The sequence below is a fragment of the Entelurus aequoreus genome, linkage group LG09 (assembly GCF_033978785.1).
Source record: "Entelurus aequoreus isolate RoL-2023_Sb linkage group LG09, RoL_Eaeq_v1.1, whole genome shotgun sequence".
NCBI classification, from domain to species: domain Eukaryota; kingdom Metazoa; phylum Chordata; class Actinopteri; order Syngnathiformes; family Syngnathidae; genus Entelurus; species Entelurus aequoreus.
Window position 1 is genome coordinate 16,074,093 of NC_084739.1, and position 19,729 is coordinate 16,093,821.

The window sequence follows — 19,729 nt, forward strand, 5'->3', positions numbered from 1 at the left end:
ACTTTACTTAAATCAATAACGGAGCAGCATCTCCTCATCCGGAAAAAACAACACCGGAAATGTGTCCTGTGAAAAACCGTCCGACCGGTACTCTAATAACTAAAGTTCCTTGGGTGAATAATGTGAACTCACTACACCGGTATGTTTTAGCCCTTTCTTGGCGAGTTTACTGAGAGATATAAGTAAGAACTTTACACTACTTTATATTAGAAATGGCAACAGCGGAGGATGAATGTCCCATAACAAGAAGATAGAGAAAAAAAAGAAGCTTACTGACTACGGTGTTGGCGACTACAAAGGTGGATGCGCACAATTTTTCAGGACTTATGCAGATCCCAAATACAGATCAGCAGGTACCAGAAGGTAAGAAAAGTTTGTTTTGCCTAATATTGTGAAACAAAACACCAGGTAATGTCTTACCTTATACACACACACCATAATAACACTCGTATGTTGAAGCACATCAAACAGTGCAGCCTACACTTATCTCTTATGTGTGACTGCCATCTACTGGTCACACTTATCATTACACCATGCACCAAATAACATTGCTTTGAGGTGGGTAAGCTCAACCAAACTTATTCCTTAGGTTGTAAGGCGCGCTGTCGAGTTTTGAGGAAAAAAAAGGATTTTAAGTGCGCTTTATAGTCCGGAAAATACGGTATATATATATGTTTATTAAACATCTTTAACATTATGTTCATGTTAACTGTTTTTCTATACAAACATGTATCGCATCAATGTGGACCTGCAACTCCTTTTGTGTTATTTTAAGATGGATACACTCCTGTAAAAAGAAAACTCATTTTCTGCTGAGTGTGCATAATACTTTGTCAGTCGAATGTTTCATCGTGTTTTTTTAACGTCTAACTGCCAAGCAAAACTGTTAATCAGATTAACAGTGATGATGGATGAGTCCACATTGAATTTTTTTTGTGTGTATTTGTTTACATTTTATTGAATAAATGAACTGTCCGCGTTCTTTTGGAGCCATTTTGTCTCCTGCACAATCTTTGTTTATTTTAGTATCTATTACGTATTTTTGCCGGGTAATTTCCACTAGCAGCACTTGCATTAATGCTGCTTTCTTGGCGAAATGTCTCCTTGCTGCAGTTTGATCATTTACATGCAGCTATTACAGCAGGGAAAGCTTTCGTGATCGAAAGCGAGATAGTGAGGTCGCTCTGCTCGCAATGAAAGTGACATTTGCCTTTCATTTGCCGCCCAAGTGAAAATATTTGTTTGCATCCCTGGTGTTGACAGACGGAAGAGAAAGACCCAAATCCGACCTCATTGTGCGCCTGCAGACACTCTCTTAACAAACAGTCGCTCAAGCCATTTTTAAGCAGCATTTTTTTTTTCCCACCCACTCAAATATTTTTCCACACCAATGCCGTACAAAAAAAAAAAAGTTGCGTTCACATGAAAAAACTTGCTGTCAAACGCACATAGCAAAGCCACAGGTGGCGAGACAATGAGCCATTTTGGTTGGCCCACTGCAGCCAATCACAAGCCTGAAGAAAGTCACATCCAGAAAAGACACAATGGCAGCAAATGAAATGAAAGGAGGTCAAGTGGAATGATAGCAGAGGACTAAAAGTGAGATGGGGCTAAAAGACAAATAATATTTATATACTCTTTACAACATTTTATTATTGTTAAAATGTGCCTCTCGTAGGGAGAAAATTAAAGAGACAGTGCCATCATGCATAAAACATGGGCAAAAAAACCCCACACGCTGTAATACCATATTTTCTGGACTGAAATCCGGTATATAAACAGCACCCACAAAATTTCAGAAAAAAAAATTATATTATATTATATAATATTAGCCGCACTGATACATACCGGTACGCTGTGAAATTAGTTATTTACTTAGAACTTCTTTGCAAATGTTTGTTTACATACCTTAATTGTTTCCGGTAACAGGGCAGTAAAACGGCTGATCAAACAAAACAGCGAAGTCATTGATGTCTTTATTTATCCTTTATGAGAAGAGTAAGATGTTCTCCTTTTTTAAAAAAGGTTCAAGATGTTTATCGGGATTCTTCTTCCTTGTACTTCGTAAACTCTTTGAGTTTGAACCGTTTCTTAACGTGGATCATTTTAGTGAATTGTTTGATTTCTTTGCTTAATAATCCATTCCATAATTTTATCAGTTAACTAAACAAAAAAAAAACAATAGATTAGCCACACCTTTGTATAAACCGCAGGGTTCGAAATACAGTAAAATAATTGTACAAAATTATTACAATTAATACCATTTTTAAAATGTTTTTATTATCATCCTTAATTGAATGATAATTACTAATATTATTATTATTGCAAATAAAATAAGATAATGATAAAATATTGTCATTATTATTAATAATTGATTCATAATCATGAATAATATTATTATTGCAAATAAAAATAAGATGATAATAATACAATAATATCAATATTAATAATAATAATAATACAATTGGCTGTTGTAAGGACACTATTAAAGACACAGAGAAGCAAAAACATATATGAAAAAAATATCAACCACATAGCCAATAAAGAATCCTGAAGAAAGTCACTTCCAAAAAGGAAGGACAACAAAAGTGATAAATATAACCAGGTTATATACTTGTTGCTGTTGGTTTGTCTGTTAGTTAGTTAGTTAGCAACATAAGTCAAACAGTTAAGGAAGCACTTTCATGAAACATTCAGCAAATGTCCCAAATGGAATAAGGAAGAATTGATTAGATTTTGAGCCTGATCTGAATCATTTCTACTTATACATTTACATTGTTGTGTTTGTGTTTGCTGTCAGCCCCGCAAAGACAAAGAGTGTTCACTCTGTTGCTTTCATTCCGCTTTACATAGTTAAAAAAGTTATGCGCAGATTTTCATGAAATTCACAGAAAATTGGATGATGAATAAATGATTACATTTTGGGGCTGATCCGGATTTTTTCTACTCGTTTATACCATGAGCCATTACTTCCCTTTGTGTATACGTTTGCAGCACCGCCTCCACCCACAGAGACAAAGCCTAGAGACCGCTCAATAAGCTACGGGCGGTTTTTGATAGAGATGTCCGATAATATCGGCCTGCCGATACTATCGGCCGATAAATGCTTAAAATGTAATATCGGAAATTATCGGTATCGGTTTCAAAAAGTAAAATGAATGACTTTTTAAGACACCGCTGTACGGAGCGGTACATATCCGGTAAAACACGGACGTAGGGAGCAGTACAGAGCAGTTGCGTCTCCCAGTCAGCAGCCTCTCCCCACTCCCACACACAACACAGGAGTTGACGACTGCAGCATGAGAGGTTTACTGGCGACGCTTGATGACCTCATCAAACCGTCGCAAGCACAGCATAACAACAACAAGAGTGTGTTGTTGCCGGTGCTGTAGCCGTGGCTAACAAGCGAGCTCGCTCGGTGACTGACTAACGACACCATGTCTATGGTTTGGGATTATTTTAAAGTGTCTCTGACGGATAAAAAACTGGCAATTTCCAATGACTGCAAAAAGTTGGTTATGCGAGGAGGAACCAAGACGTCTTCCTTTAATACGAGCAATTAGATCGCCCACCTCTTCAAGAATCATAAGGAGATACACGATGAATACAAGCGGAAGATGGATTGTGAGCCCAGTTTATAATTTCCGGTTATACAGTATGCCAGGCAGTCTAGCACTAAATGAGGACTATGTTATTGCTTACTTTATTACTCTAGTATACTCTGGATTGAAGCTGTGTGCCTTCATTGTTTTTGTAGCTGTTGTTTTGAGGCATGTTTAAAAAGAATAAAAAATAATGCACTTTGTGAAAGTCAAAATATAGTATTTCCCATAGTTGTAGTGGGTATCAGGATTATCTCAGGGAGAGCATGTCCCAAATTCCAAGCTGCTGTTAAATAATGCACTTTGTGACTTCAATAATAAATATGGCAGTGCCATGTTGGCATTTTTTTCCATAACTTGAGTTGATTTATTTTGGAAAACCTTGTTCCATTGTTTAATGCATCCAGCGGGGCATCACAACAAAATTAGGCATAATAATGTGTTAATTCCACGACTGTATATATCGGTATCGGTTGATATCGGAATCGGTTGGACAATATCGGAATATTGGATATCGGCAAAAAAGCCATTATTGGACATCTCTAGTTTTTGATTAAACTTTCAAGAAATGTCAAGACTTTGCAACTATTGGGAGATAAGACCTGGTGGAGGTCTGCGCTCTCCTAGTGCTTTTGTAGTTGAAGAATGTGGAAAATCATTCGCGTGGCGTAATAGCGGAGTTACTCTCGAATAAATAAACGCAAAAGTGGACAATGTCGATTCTTTATAGCAATTACAAAGATAATGTTGCGAGATGATGGAACACATTGTGTCATCACATAAAGAAGACAAGCCAAAGGGTGACAACCAAGTTATGGAAAGTGTCTTCACCAGACCATAAAATGATGTTTCCATGCAGAAATGTATGGATTCATCTTCTCTTTTCGAAATAGTGTGTGCAATGCAAACGGATTTGCGTAACAAGTATGATGACCAGTGACAAAGCGGGTGGCAATCAGCGTAATGATTGTTGGAGAAGATGAGAAGTGCAGCTGGAACAACTTGCAAAGACCTTTTTTCTCCCTCTTGTTCCAGAGGAGGGGTTTGCTGGTGGATCAGGGTCAGGGAGGGCTGTTCCGAATGCCAGTGGGAACCTCCTCCTGGGCCCCCATTGGCCGAGGAGGCTGTGAGTGAGTCCTGGGGAGGCCATTAGGAAGGTGAGTGGACTGCAGGAGGGGGGTCAGCTATACCACTGCCTCTTAAAGCCTTGGGACTGATCATTAGAGCCACATAGTGATACAGAGAGGAGGGGAGGGCAACGGAAGAGGAGGGGGTGACATATTTGCAACTTTTCAACTCGGCAGTGTGCGCTCACCCTCCCTTGACTCATTTACCTGAGGCCCTTACACACATTCACAGGGAGGTGCACAGACGGGGATTAAGCATTTTCATTTTTGAAGAAAGAGGATTACGTCGTGTGCACTTTTTGGACACCTCGGATACGATCCTTGAGTTGCTGGTGTCAGACAGAAAGGTATGGCACAGGGACAAAAGAGCCCCAGGTGGGCATTGACCCAGCGCCCCTTCCACTTGGCACTGGGCCTGTGGCTCCTCCACCTCCTCGCCAGTGTCTCGGCAGCGGACGAGTACGACTACTACAGCTGGCAGTCGGACAACTTCCACAGCGGCCGCTTCTACACCAAGCAGCCGCAGTGCGTGGACATACCGGCCGACCTGCGCCTGTGTCACAACGTGGGCTACAAGAAGATGAGGCTGCCCAACCTGCTGGACCACGAGACCATGCCGGAGGTCAAGCAGCAGGCCGGCAGCTGGGTGCCGCTGCTGGCGAAACGGTGCCACGCCGACACCCAGGTCTTCTTGTGCTCGCTGTTTGCGCCCGTGTGCCTGGACCGGCCCATCTACCCGTGCCGCTCGCTGTGCGAGGCCGTGAGGGACAGCTGCGCTCCTGTGATGGAGACGTACGGCTTCCCCTGGCCGGAGATGCTGACGTGCGATAAGTTCCCCATCGACAACGACCTTTGCATCCCCATGCAGTTCACGGGCAACCACGCCACCCAGCCGCCAGGTACGCAGCCTCACACGGCCTCCACACACCGCTCGACATGTCCGAAAAGGAGTAGGAAGAAACCCTAAGAAATTGAAGCCCTTCACTTCTCCACGTCCAGCAGTTACGGATAGTAAACGATGACAAATGTGCGATCAAAAAGTTAATAGTTATGAAATATTTCGTGAAACAATAATATATAGAGATGCCAAATATTGGTAATAATATAAAAATAATAAAATAATGACACTTGTGACTAATAGTACAACTCATTTTGCAAATATGGGTGCCTTCAGAGGGCCGCGTGTAACAGTGAATATATATGAACATAAATTATAATAGCCTTGTTACACAATTGACATAATAAAACATGTACTGATCAAAATAAATTGTCTAACAGTTTGACAGATAGCTTGCTGTGAAATCTTAAGCCAAGATGACGAGCAGATATTTAAGTTTTTATTTTTGATGAACCCCCCGACCCCCCAAAGATGCTTGGAATATTGTGTTGCATGATCAGATAATATTAATTAAATATATATATATATATATATATATATATATATATATATATATATATATATATATATATATATATATATATATATATATATATATATATATATATATATATATACACACACGCACGCACACATACAGTACAGGCCAAAAGTTTGGACACACCTTCTCATTCAATGCATTTTCTTTATTTTCATGACTATTTACATTTTAGATTGTCACTGAAGGCATCAAAACTATGAATGAACACTTAACAAAAAAAAAGGTGAAATAACTGAAATCATGTTTTATATCCTAGTTTCTTCAAAATAGCCACCCTCTGCACACTCTTGGCATTCTCTCGATGAGCTTCAAGAGTAGTCACCTGAAATAGTTTTTACTTCACAGGCGTGCTTGAAGCTCATTGAGAGAATGCCACGAGTGTGCAAAGAAGTAATCAGAGCAAAGGGTGGCTATTTTGAAGAAACTAGAATATAAAACATGTTTTCAGTTATTTCACCTTTTTTTGTTAAGTACATAACTCTACATGTGTTCATTCATAGTTTTGATGCCTTCAGTGACAATCTAAATTGTAAATAGTCATGTAAATAAAGAAAACACATTGAATGAGGAGAAGGTGTGTCCAAACTTTTGGCCTGTACAATTTTATATATATATATATATATACACATTTTTTTTTTTTACGAACACATTTTTTTTTTGTCTTGTCTCCGTCTCCCCCCCCACCCCCCCCCCCCCCCCCGTGTCGGCTTCTTTATTTTTATTTTTGGCTTCTTTTTATCCCCTTCTGCTACAACAACAATATAATTTGTCTGAGCGGCTGGACAGAACAGATTAAAACATAATAATAATAATTAAATTAAATAAAATTGTTGGGATGTCCAAGATTATGGATCTTGGTGGCCCGCGGACCGTCGTTTGGGGACCACTGGTGTAAAATATATGCAATTGCGTGCACTGTATTTTTCCGTCAAAATTAAAAAAAAAAAAAAAATGAAGTGGCTCACGTTAAATGATGTGGAGGGAAAGATCTGGCCCTTTTAGGGCCTTGAGTTTGACACCTGTGGTATAATACATTGATATTTGGGTTGACTTTTGAAAAACCACTAACAAAGTGCAATATATTTAGAGTTTAGGTCAAAAGTATGTTGACATTCAAATAATTTTGGCACTGATAAAATAAAATAAAAATGTGCACGAGCCCAGATTGCATGCATTTGAAAATGGTCAACATTTAAATTGTTTGCACAGATTTGATTTAAAATCCCAAACATATTAATATCGATGTTACAATAGAAACATGCGAACATGTTCTTAAAAAGGAGTGGAAAACTTTCAGAAATTTTGAATCACTGCCAAAGCCTTTGGCCAACTGTGTACCGAATGTTCCCTGTAAAAAGTTAATACACCTTTATTTATCGGCCACTTCCCACAAAACTATGTGTTTTTAGTACTTCGGTAGTGTAGTATTGGTAGTATTTTGTACACTCTGGTATGGCCCCTGTTAGGATTGTGAAGCCTTGAAAGAGGGCTTCATTTTCCGTGCAATTCAACAAAAGGATAAGTGTAAGTTTTGCACACAACAGTCCAATTTGTTACAATAAGAAGCTTAACTATGATGTCACCAGTTTGATCCTGTTCTGCAATTTAGTTGCATTAACCATCTGGGGCATGAATCATTTGAAAGCTGTTAAGTGCAGAATGAAAAAGTCCTCAGGGACTTTTACTGTAAGAGTGCATAAAATAGATTTTAACTCATATTTTGTTCTACATTTTTTTGATCAAATCTCTTGATCAACTTCAGCCCAAAATAAAAATAGTTACGTATCATGTCATTATTTTTAATTTTTTCATTTTGGAAAGTTTGCATAACATTAGATCATATTTATTCTACATAGTGAATTCTAAAGGGCTGTGGTACTGAGGTAAATATCAGGCCTGAATATAATAAAACACATTTTGAAGCATTGTTTTATTTTTTGCTGTGTCAAATTCCCTATTGACTAGACTTAGACAAACTTTATTGATCCACAAGGGAAATTCTTCCACACAGTAGTTCAGTTTCAAAGGATGAAAAGGGTACGGATAGAAAGGATAATGCAGGTATTAAGTAGACTAAAAATGTACCATAGTAGCAATATAAAATGTATGTAATATTTAAATATTATATATACAGTATATAACATATACTAATATATTATTTTATTATATTATATTTTTATATAATATATAGTAATCCAAATCACCATGTACAATATTACAGTATATGTAACAGCTGCAGAAAAATAAATAAAAATAATTTTATATATATATATATATATATATATATATATATATATATATATATATATATATATATATATATATATATATATATATATATATATATATATATATATATGCATATATATATACATATATATATATATATATATATATATATATATATATATATATATATATATATATATATATACATATATATATATGTATATATATACATATATATATGTATATATATACATATACATATATATATATATACATATATATATGTATATATATACATATACATATATATATATATATACATTATATATATATATATATATATATATATATATATATATATATATATATATATATATATATATATATATATATATATATATACATATATATATATATATATATATATATATATATATATATATATATATATATTATAATTACATTTTTAACTGCACATACGATAAACATCATGCATTTTATAATTTCAGGGATTCATTCTGGGGATAAATAAGCAAAAAAATTAATGCATTTTTTATACCCACTTAATTTTCTGAGGACTTTTTCATGCTGGCTACAATTATTGTATCAATTACATATGAAATAATTTGAAATAAGAATATTAAATTGAACATGAAAAAAAACCCATCTCTTCCGTAATCACACAACTGAAGTTGTGGCCAAAAATATAACAAAAACGTACATGAATGGACGGAAACATCCGTAATATGCTGTAAGGGTTAGTTAGCCAGCCTGCAGTTTCTTCTCCAACAAGTCCAATGTTGATGATGGATGAACTGTTCAGAGAGAGAGCATATCCAGAGGAGGTCAGTGAGGCGGAGAGAGGTTACAGGGCAGCGTTCTTCAACGTAAAAACTGTTGAGGACGGCTCCCCGCCATCACTGCGCGCCTCAGGCCGGGACGTAAGACGGACTTTGACAGGCTGAGCCGCGGGCCGGAGACAGAGAGACTCCCGCTGCCAGATTGCGAGCCGAGTTAAGACAAATGGACTGTTGTGTTTGACTGAAAAGGTGACAGAGTTGTATCAGTAGACGTCCATCAATCAGTCTAACAGGTGTGGAGAGAATGAGTCCATTCAATAGAAGGACACTAAGGGTACTTTGGCATCTATAGTTCACTTTCTTTGGTCCCATGCAGCCAATGGGATGACTGCAGATCCTCTAAACCGCAAAGAAGATGGGATGTTAATTGGAAGCGGGCAATAATTGGCTAAAGGCTGTTATCACTGAAATTGGACAACACATATTTGTGTATATGTCAACTTTAATCATGTTGGAGGCGCAAGGGAAAGTGGAAAGGAAATATAACTGTAACTACTATTTTTTAATTTACATTATATACCGTATTTTCTGGATCATAGGGCGCACCGGATTATAAGGCACACTGCGGATGAATGGTCTATTTTTTTTATATCTTTTTTCCTATATAAAGCGCACCGGATTATAGGGCCCATTAAATGAGTCATATAATTATTATTTTTTTCCAAATGTAAAACACTTGCTTTTTGTCTACATAACATGTAGCCTACATGTATATGTAGGCTGCTGTAATTCAGTCAATCTCCCACCTAGTATACTTGTTGATGGTGTCAGAGTAAGTGACAGAAGAGAAATGGGTAGTCATTTTAATAATCATTTTATTTCCTCTGGTTTTCTCTACAATTCTGACAACTCTACTGAAGTTCCGCTAACTCCGGAAAGAACCGTTGAAAATACCCAGGTTTTTAACTTTACGCCCTTTACCACAACAGAGGTCATGAGGGCTCTAAAGCAACTTAAACCTAGAAAGCCAGCTGGCTCAGATAAGTTGGAGCCGATCTTTTTAAAGTTGGCAGCTGAAATTATAGCTGAACCACTGACTCACATTTTTAACCTTACTCTAATTTCAAATGAAATCCCTTTGGATTGGAAATCTGCCCTTGTAATCCCCCTATTAAAAGGAGGTGACCCTAGTAATCTAAATAATTACAGACCGATCTCTAAACTCTCTGTTCTGGCAAAAGTGCTTGAATCCCTTATCAGTGAACAGATAAAAGACTTTTTGGACACCAACTTTATCCTGTCACCATTTCAGTCAGGTTTTCGCAGAAATCACAGTACTGTTACTGCTGCTATGAAGTTTATAAATGATGTAACTGAAGCTCTTGACAAGAAGCAGTGCTGTCTGTCCCTCTTTATTGACTTTTCAAAGGCATTTGATACTGTTGATCATGTCATTTTAATCAAACGTCTTTCAGCTATTGGTTTTTCTCAGCAAGCAGTTGGATGGTTTGCAAATTACCTCACAAGTAGAACTCAGGCTGTTCAGATAGAAGGTTCCTCCTCGGACGTACTGCAAGTGAAAAAGGGTGTCCCTCAAGGTTCTGTGTTGGGCCCATTATTATTCACTATTTACATAAATAATCTTGGACAGAATATTCCGAACTCAACTTTCCATTTCTATGCTGATGATACTGTCATATACTGTACAGCACCCACTCCTGCTGAGGCCTTTAAATATCTACAACATGCATTTGACAGAGTACAAGAACAACTTTGCTATCTTCAACTGGTTTTAAATGCAGAGAAAACAAAGTGTATGTTCTTTACCACATCAAAAACTGTAAGATCAGCACTGTGTGAGAACATTTTAACAAGAAATGGGCAACAAATTATGTTAGTATGTGCTTTTAAATATTTAGGATTTTTAATTGATGACCACTTGAGTTTTAAGGAGCACATTCAGTATGTTGTAAAAAAACTGAAACTTTTACTGGGATTTTATTATAGAAACAAGTCTTGCTTTTCTTTTACTGTGAAACAGAAATTGGTGGAAACAACCTTCTTACCTGTTATTGACTATGGAGATGTGTTGTACATGAATGCTACTGCTGGTTGTCTCCACAAGCTGGATAGTGTGTACCACGGTGCACTGAGATTTATCACCAACTGCGCTCCCCTTACTCACCATTGCGTATTATACTCAATGGTTAACTGGACATCTTTATGTGCTCGACGCCTCAATCATTGGTATGTTTTCATCTACAAAACCATTCTGGGTATCACTCCATCTTATCTGTCTTGTCTTTTAACAAAGAAACAAGGAAGTCACAATCTTCGTTCAATGAATGTTCTGCAATTTGTCGTCCCCAAAGTAAGAACTGAACTGGGCAAAAAAGCATTTAGGTTTTCAGCAGCGAAGGCTTGGAATAACCTACAATCCAATATTCAACTTCAAACCCTTGTTACGTTGAATGAGTTTAAAGCTTCTGTGAAAGGACTGCAGTCTACCTTGTCTGTATGCACATGTGTTATGTGAGCAAGTTTTAATGTCGTAAGTGTGATGTTTTATGTATTTGTTTACTGTTTTTAATGTAACCTTGCTGCTGCCCTCTTGGCCAGGTCTCCCTTGGAAAAGAGATCTTTGATCTCAATGGGATTTTACCTGGTTAAATAAAGGCTAATAATAATAATAATAATGTAATGGTGGTTCTTTGGTCAAAACGTTGCATAGATTATGTTTTACAGATCATCTTCAAGCCGCTTTCTGACAGTCGCTTCCGGATGCGCCGTTTTTGTGGGCGGTCTTATTTACGTGGATCACCTTCGGCAGCGTCTTCTCCCCGTCATCTGTGTTGTAGCGGTGTAGCGTGCAAGGACGGGAGTGGAAGAAGTGTCAAAAAGATGGAGCTAACTGTTTTAATGACATTCAGACTTTACTTCCTCATCCGGAAACAACAACACCGGAAATGTGTCCCGTGAAAAACCGTCCGACCGGAACTCCCTAATAACTAAAGTTCCTTGGGTGGATAATGCAAACTCACTATACCGGTATGTTTTAGCGCTTTCATGGCGAGTTTACTGACAGATATAAGTAAGAACTTTACACTACTTTATATTAGAAATGGCAACAACGAAGGATGAATGTCCCATAACAAGAGGATAGAGAAAAAGAAGAAGCTTATTGACTACGGTGTTGCCACGGACTACAAAGGCGGAAGCGCACCATTTTTCAGGATTTATGCAGATCCTGAATACAGATCAGCAGGTACCAAAATATAAGAAAGTTGCTTTTGCATAATATTGCGAAACAAAACGCCAGATAATATTTCTTACCTTATACACACACACCATAATAATACTCGTATGTTGAAGCACATCAAGCGGTGCAGCCTACACTTATCTCTTATGTTTGACCGCCATCTACTGGTCACACTTATCGGAAAAATACGGTAGTTAAACATCATTAACACAGCAGCAATAGAACCAATTGTTTGAATTAAAATAGCTGTAATTGTTTAGAAATGAGAATTTCCGTTTGTTATTTGCTTTTATAGACCACACATCAGGTGATTATCGAGGTGTCGGTTCAGTGCCGCCCCCGTGTTGTGATCCTCGGGGGCCCATTTTGCGAGTAAAATCTCAATTAATGAATGACAGGGCGCTTCATATACAATTCTACCAAAAAAGTAGTCCTAGTCCCTTCCTGTTCTGTCACTGTGAAGGATATTATCGCAAATTTCCCTTGGCATCGACACTGTCCCCTCAGGCACACAGCCTTAATGCACTGGTCTTGCAAGCCTGACATACTATGCTCAATACCTGGTGGCGGCTGGGGCATAAAAGTCCATTTATAAATGTTACATGTGATATTTTGCATCCATAATAACTGTTAGTTATGTTCAAAACATGCATTTAATTCAGTTCAAGTTTGAGTGAAATACATTGGTTCCTTAACTTAAGAGTGCCCTAATTTAAAGGAGAACTGCACTTTGTTATAATCGTTCACAACCATAATGAAAGACATGACGACGGATTGATTTATTTTTTCATGCATTCCTAATATTTTATAATCGTAAATAATAATCCGTTTACAGTGGAGCCAATGGGAGCTCCACTATTTTGCCCATAATATCCAATAAATGACTATTCAAAAAGTGCCAACAATACTCCATTTACATTTCGTGACTTGAATATTATTTGTCAGGGTTTCCCCTGACAGTTTGGTCGCGTTTGTCTTAGTTTCCTGTCAGTGCTTTTATTTTGTCTTCATTTCCTGATTATCTCCCTGAGTGCTTTGTCCCCTCAGCTGTGGCTGATTGGCACGTGGCCACACCTGGTGCCAATCAGCCAGCTGCTATTTAAACCTGTCCTGCCCTCCAGTCACGGCTGGATTATTGTAGTGTCTACCTGTCAATGTCACTACTACCTGTCACAATGCTTCGTTGTAGCTCTGTCTACTTTTGTTCACTCCGCTCTAGTCATAGTTCCTTCGTTTCACAGTAAGTGTTTTTGTTTCTTGTCGACAGTTAGCCTTTGTGCTATTTAAGTTCATAGCCAAGTTTGTTCTCCGCCTTGTGCGCGCCTTTTGTTTGTACCCTTTTGTTTGTTTTTTGCTATAGTGTTTAATTAAATCATGTTTTCCTGTTCAATGCCTGCCGTCTCTGCATTTTGGGGTTCGTCACCTACAAACTCTGACATTATTCAAGTATTAGTGACATTGTTATTATAAGCGCTAACGCAGACAAACTATTTATAGCGGCGCCGTGATCGCTTTCGTGGGTGCCTATGTTTATATCATCGAGTGGTCCGCTGCTTTCTCGCTTCCTTGCTCCCTGTAAATTTATTCTAGATCATAAATCATGCATCTTACTTGGACAGAAGTAGTTTGAGTAGGTATTCCGTCAAGTTGGTGCACTTTGACAGCCAGTTAGGACCCGAAAATGGCCAGAACGACGCTTATTTTAAGACTTTAAGGGCCTTGTATGCGGAATTGCGTGGCTTCCACAAGCTCCATCTTAAGCAGACTTTTGATCATCCATCCCTTTTGATCATATGTATTTAATATTTATAATGTAAAAAAAACAAAACTGAAAAACATCCATTGTCATGTCTTTCATAATGATTGTGAACGGTAGGCAAAATAAATAAAAAACTGCTGTTCCTCTTTGAGAGTGTTTTAATAGAAGAGCTGTCTCTCGGCTAATTGTTATGCTGTCAGTTACAAGCAAAAGTTTGAGTTACAAGCATCTTCCCTATTAGTTGGTGTAGCAAATGTCACAGTGAACCCCGCAAGATCTGACCAAAATATCTGGATGATCTGGTCTAACTCTCTGGCATTATAGGCAGAGATTCCAACCATGGGAAGGAAGAAAGTGAGAGTGAAGGACAGTGCTGAGAAGAAGTAAATATTTATTGAATTAAATAAATAAATAATCAAAAACATGACCAAGCATGTCGCCACTTAATGAAGCAATTTGAGTGTATCCCTGCTAGTCTGCACTATACTGAAACAGAATGAGTCTAACGCCAGCCAAGGGTGATACAATAATATCTTGGCTGACATTTATCCATGAAAATATGAAAAAGCTGCAAATGGTGTGTTTGACGGAGAGTCAGCTGGAAGAAAATACCGTAGAATTCTGTTCTCCAATGCTCTACATTATTGTTACATTACTTCATAATACTACTGTAGTTGTTTGTACTGCATTCTATTGCATTGTTGTGTACAATATTTATTGTCTAAAAGTTTGTTTATTCTATTAAAAAAGCAAGTTACATGTTAAAATTGTGCTGATTTGGGAGGCCAAGCACAAATTTAAATGATTTCAATTCATTTCAATGGGCGGCGCTGGTTTTAGATATGTGTGTTTTGAGTTAAGAGCTCTTACCCAGGACCTATTAAGCTTTTAAGTTCAGCTACTACTGTAGTATAAAATAGTTTCACACAAATCAAGTGTGAAAAAAAAAACAATTGCAAGGGGGCTTTCAAAAGAATCCTGCTTCGGGTCCCATATTAGCCAGCGGTGATTAGTTGGAGTTAATGGTAAACTGGTTGTGTTAAATTTTAACTGCTGCTTTCTTTCATCATAGAGTTGAGCATTTTCTCATTGTTACATTAAATCATTCTTTGATAATAATAATAACACAATTAAAATACAGCATGGGTGACATGATTTTTGGAGAAAACTATATGGGAACCTAAAAAGGACGGAAGAGTGGGAACTGTGGAAGCAATCAAAGCAGACCAAGACCTTGTAAAGACCAAATCAGCACAAAATCGTTCACTTTCATGGACAAACATCTTTTGCATAAGCCGGAAATGCTGAAAGCCAGCCATATTCAACCGAGTCGTTTGGGGGCCGGATTTATTCAATACATTCCGGAGAACCAGCCATCTCTACAGTAGGCATTTGATTTTGGTCTATCAGTTTTTAAGGACCTTCTACAAAAAAAATAGTCAAAGATCATCTCTAAGACAGTACTCTTGAGTTTTAGGAACACAAGTTTTTGAACTGAACTCAGTTGAATAGTGAACAAGAGAGGACCTACAATGGAACCTTGAGGAACACCACTAGTATAACTAAAGAAGCTGAATAAATGACTATTGACTGCATCTGAAGTAAACAAGCAACAGCAACACCTTAGTTCAGTGGTTCTTAACCTGGGTTCGATCGAACCCTAGGGGTTCGGTGAGTCGGCTTCAGCCGCGGATGTCAAGACCCACCCGACTCATTGTGTAAATAAATACTTCTCCCTATCGGCGTATTATGGATACCCTCAAACAATGTTCCCTCTAATTTTCCATATGCGTGAGCAAAGGCAAAAACTCCTTGAGCATTCAGTGGAGCACATGTGAGCACACCTGTCCCAAACCTGACTAAATAACAAATTAAATGTTTTATTATTATAATCAAATGACAGATCTCATTTCGATGAGATGATTTTCTAATATAAGTGTTTTGGCCCACTTACAATGACAATGAAAAAAAATATTGTTTTTCATGAACTGTGTACTAGTATTGTATGTCTGGGTGGAAAACGAAGAAAAGGAACAGATTTTGCTGTGAAAATAAATAAATAATTTTATTTGATCATTTATCATTTAAAATGACACGAGAGTGGCGTTTGCCAAGGTGATGCCACGCATATCTGAACTGGTCTCTCAAAGGCAACAGCAGAAGTCACGCTGAGTTGCAGGTGTGTAATTTGTTGTGAGTTCATGCACTGTGTTGGTTGTGTTCTTTGAACAAGGTGATGTTCATGCACGGTTCATTTTGTGCACCAGTAAAAAAAACATATAACTTTGCCTTGAATTTGAATTTTTTTTAACTTTTCACTAAAGAAGGGTTCGGTGAATGCGCATATGAAACTGGTGGGGTTCGGTACCTCCAACAAGGTTAAGAACCCCTGCCTTAGTTACATAAATCACATTACAAAAAAAAAAAAAAAAAGTGTAACTGCCAAAAAAGAGAGGACTTAAAGGGGTGCCTTGAGGAACGCCTCAGTTATGTAAATCACAAGTTTGGACCCCAGTGTTCTATGTTTACTAGCAAGGTTGAAATGTCAATGCAAGGACCTGCCAATGTGTTTACACTGGTCCAAGTTCCTCTATACAACAGGAACCATCTTGTTTTTTTTAGGAATTAAACAAAAGTGTTTGTTACCAAGTTTTGAACTGAACTCGGGTTCGAATTTTGACCCATGGGCCGCCAGTTGAATAGTACTGCTGTAAGCTAATAGATTGAAGGAGCATTTGACTAAGTCTACTTGGTCGACTATTGGGACCGCAAACTATAAATTAAAGTTAAAGTACCACTGATAATCACACACATGAGGTGTGGTGAAATTACCCTCTGCATTTGACCCGTCCCATTGTTCCACCCCCTGGGAGGTGAGGGGAGCAGTGAGTGGTGGTCACGCTCGGGAATCATTTTGGTGATTTAACCCCCAATACCAACCCTCGATGCTGAGTGCCAAGCAGGGAGGTAATGGATCCTATTTTTATAGTCTTTGGTATGACTCGGCTGGGGTTTGAACTCACGACCTACCGATCTCAGGGCGGACACTCTAACCACAAGGCCACTGAGCAGGCAATGTGAGCAGGCAGATGATCGATTTCTAAACCTCTGGTTGTCCCTGGAGGAGTTACCGTATTTTTCGGACTATAAGTCGCAGTTTTTTTTCATAGTTTGGGACTTATACTCAGGAGCGACTTATGTGTGAAATTATTAACACATTACCGTAAAATATCAAATAATATTATTTAGCTCATTCACGTAAGAGACTAGACGTTAATGTAAATAATTCAATGTGATTATCTTGTGTGATGACTGTATTATGATGATAGTATATATGATAGTATATATCTGTATCATGAATCAATTTAAGTGGACCCCGACTTAAACAAGTTGAAAAACTTATTCGGGTGTTACCATTTATTGGTCAATTGTACGGAATATGTACTTCACTGTGCAACCTACTAATAAAAGTCTCAATCAATCTCAATCAATCAAAAACGTATAAGATTTTTTCGGATTTAGCGATTAGGAGTGACAGATTGTTTGGTAAACGTATAGCGTGTTCTATATGTTATAGTTATTTGAATGACTCTTACCATAGTATGTTACGTAAACATACCAGGCACGTTCTCAGTTGGTTATTTATGCGTCATATAACGTACACTTATTCAGCCTGTTGTTCACTATTCTTTATTTATTTTAAATTGCCTTTCAAATATCTATTCTTGGTGTTGGGTTTTATCAAATAAATTTCCCCAAAAAATGCGACTTACACTCCAGTGCGACTTATATATGTTTTTTTCCTTCTTTATTATACATTTTCGGCCAGTGCGACTTATACTCCGGTGCGACTTATACTCCGAAAAATACGGTATGCCATATCGCTCCTCGATCCTCAACATCATGCTGTACTTTTTCAGACAGCAAACGAGTTCAGACAGAATCAACAGCGCCTCTGCTGGTTGCAGCCCAGTAGTGCATTCACTTACTGTGTAGCCATACCTAATCGATGGGTCAGTGAGAAAGTAGGAACATTCCCTTTACAAAGTTCTCATAGAAGTCTGTTCGAGGTTTTTTTTTTTTTAGGAATCTTGCAGACAAACAAACGTCAGCAAAGACATAACCTCCTTGGAAGAGGTAATAAATCTAACATAGAAACTATAAGAGCTTTGAGAGAGTGGAAACTAAACAGAGATATGTGTGTGTGTGTGTGTGTGTGTGTGTGTGTGTGTGTGTGTGTGTAGCAGACTACTTGGGCAGCCTCTTGACAATAGCGCCGAGTGCTGAGAGGGGGAGTGAGGGAGCTGATGGGAGTCTGTCGACAGTAGAGGAAGGTAGGAGGGAGATCCCGGTCCGCTGTGCCTTTGTTGGACCTGGCAGCCAGCAGGCCAATTAGCAGTGGGGGCCAATTACTGAGCTTCGAGTAATTAGTCGACAAGACAGGACAAGAGAGGCCGACCGAGAACGGGAACAAGTGGGATTGTCTCGCTGAGGAGAGGGGTGAAAGGAGGAGGAGGAAGCGGATAACGTGAAGTAGAACGGGAGAAAAGCTCTGAATACTCACAGTAAAAGGTTTATTGTTGCCACTCCACTTATTGACTTCAACTGCCTATTAAGGTGAATTAGTGCCCCTCCATTATGTTTATTTTAGTCACACAAACAATACTACTGTGTTAAGGTACAGTGGCACCACTGTTTTCGCTATTCATTCATTTCAAAAGGTTCGTTGCAAAACCAAAACTATTTATCCCATAAAAAATGATGTTAATCCAATTAATCTGTTCCAGATATTAATACTATATTACCCAAAAAAATTAATTTTACAGCACGGGTGTCCAAACTACGGCCCACGGGCCTTGTGCGGCCCGCATGCGTCTTCAATTTGGCCTGAGGGTCATCATAAGGAAAATAGCCGCAGGGAGATTTCAATTCAAAAGTGAATCTGTATAGTGCTATTTTGTCATGAGTACTTCGGGTCAATGATCCCTTATGACTAGAGATGTCCGATAATGGCTTTTTTGCTGATATCCGATATTGTCCAACTCTTAATTACCGATATCAACTGATACCGATACATACAGTCGTGTAATTAACACATTATTATGCCTAATTTTGTTGTGATGCCCCGCTGGATGCATTAAACAATGTAACATGCCTCAAAACAGCAGCTTGAAATTTGGGACATGCTCTCCCTGAGAGAGCATGAGGAGGTTGAGGTGGGCGGGGTTGGAGGGGCGGCGGGGGGTGGGGGGGTGGGGGGGGGGAGCTAGGGTGTAGCGGGGGGGTGTATATTGTAGCATCCCGGAAGAGTTAGTGCTGCAAGGGGTTCTGTTCTGTTGTGTTTATGTTGTGTTACGGTGCGGATGTTCTCCCGAAATGTGTTTGTCATTCTTGTTTGGTGTGGGTTCACAGTGTGGCGTCCATTTGTAACAGTGTTAAAGTTGTTTATACGCACACCCTCAATGTGACCTGTATGGCTGTTGACCAAGTATGGTTGCATTCACTTGTGTGTGT

The 19,729-nt window shown here is 38.3% G+C and overlaps 1 protein-coding gene across 3 annotated transcripts in view; it reads left to right on the forward strand.

Annotated features, from left to right (window-relative positions):
• The first annotated feature begins 4,844 nt into the window (after positions 1-4,844).
• The window catches only part of sfrp5 (secreted frizzled-related protein 5), a 62,438-nt gene continuing 47,553 nt past the window's right edge, over positions 4,845-19,729 (forward strand). For 2 of the 3 annotated variants that reach the window (XM_062058185.1, XM_062058186.1), the window contains exons 1-2: positions 4,845-5,628; positions 18,460-18,549. In XM_062058185.1, the coding sequence (XP_061914169.1) occupies positions 5,079-5,628; positions 18,460-18,549 (640 nt within the window). In that variant the 5' untranslated portion in view covers positions 4,845-5,078. The remainder of the gene's footprint in view (positions 5,629-18,459; positions 18,550-19,729) is intronic. The other variant, XM_062058187.1, reaches the window with a different exon arrangement.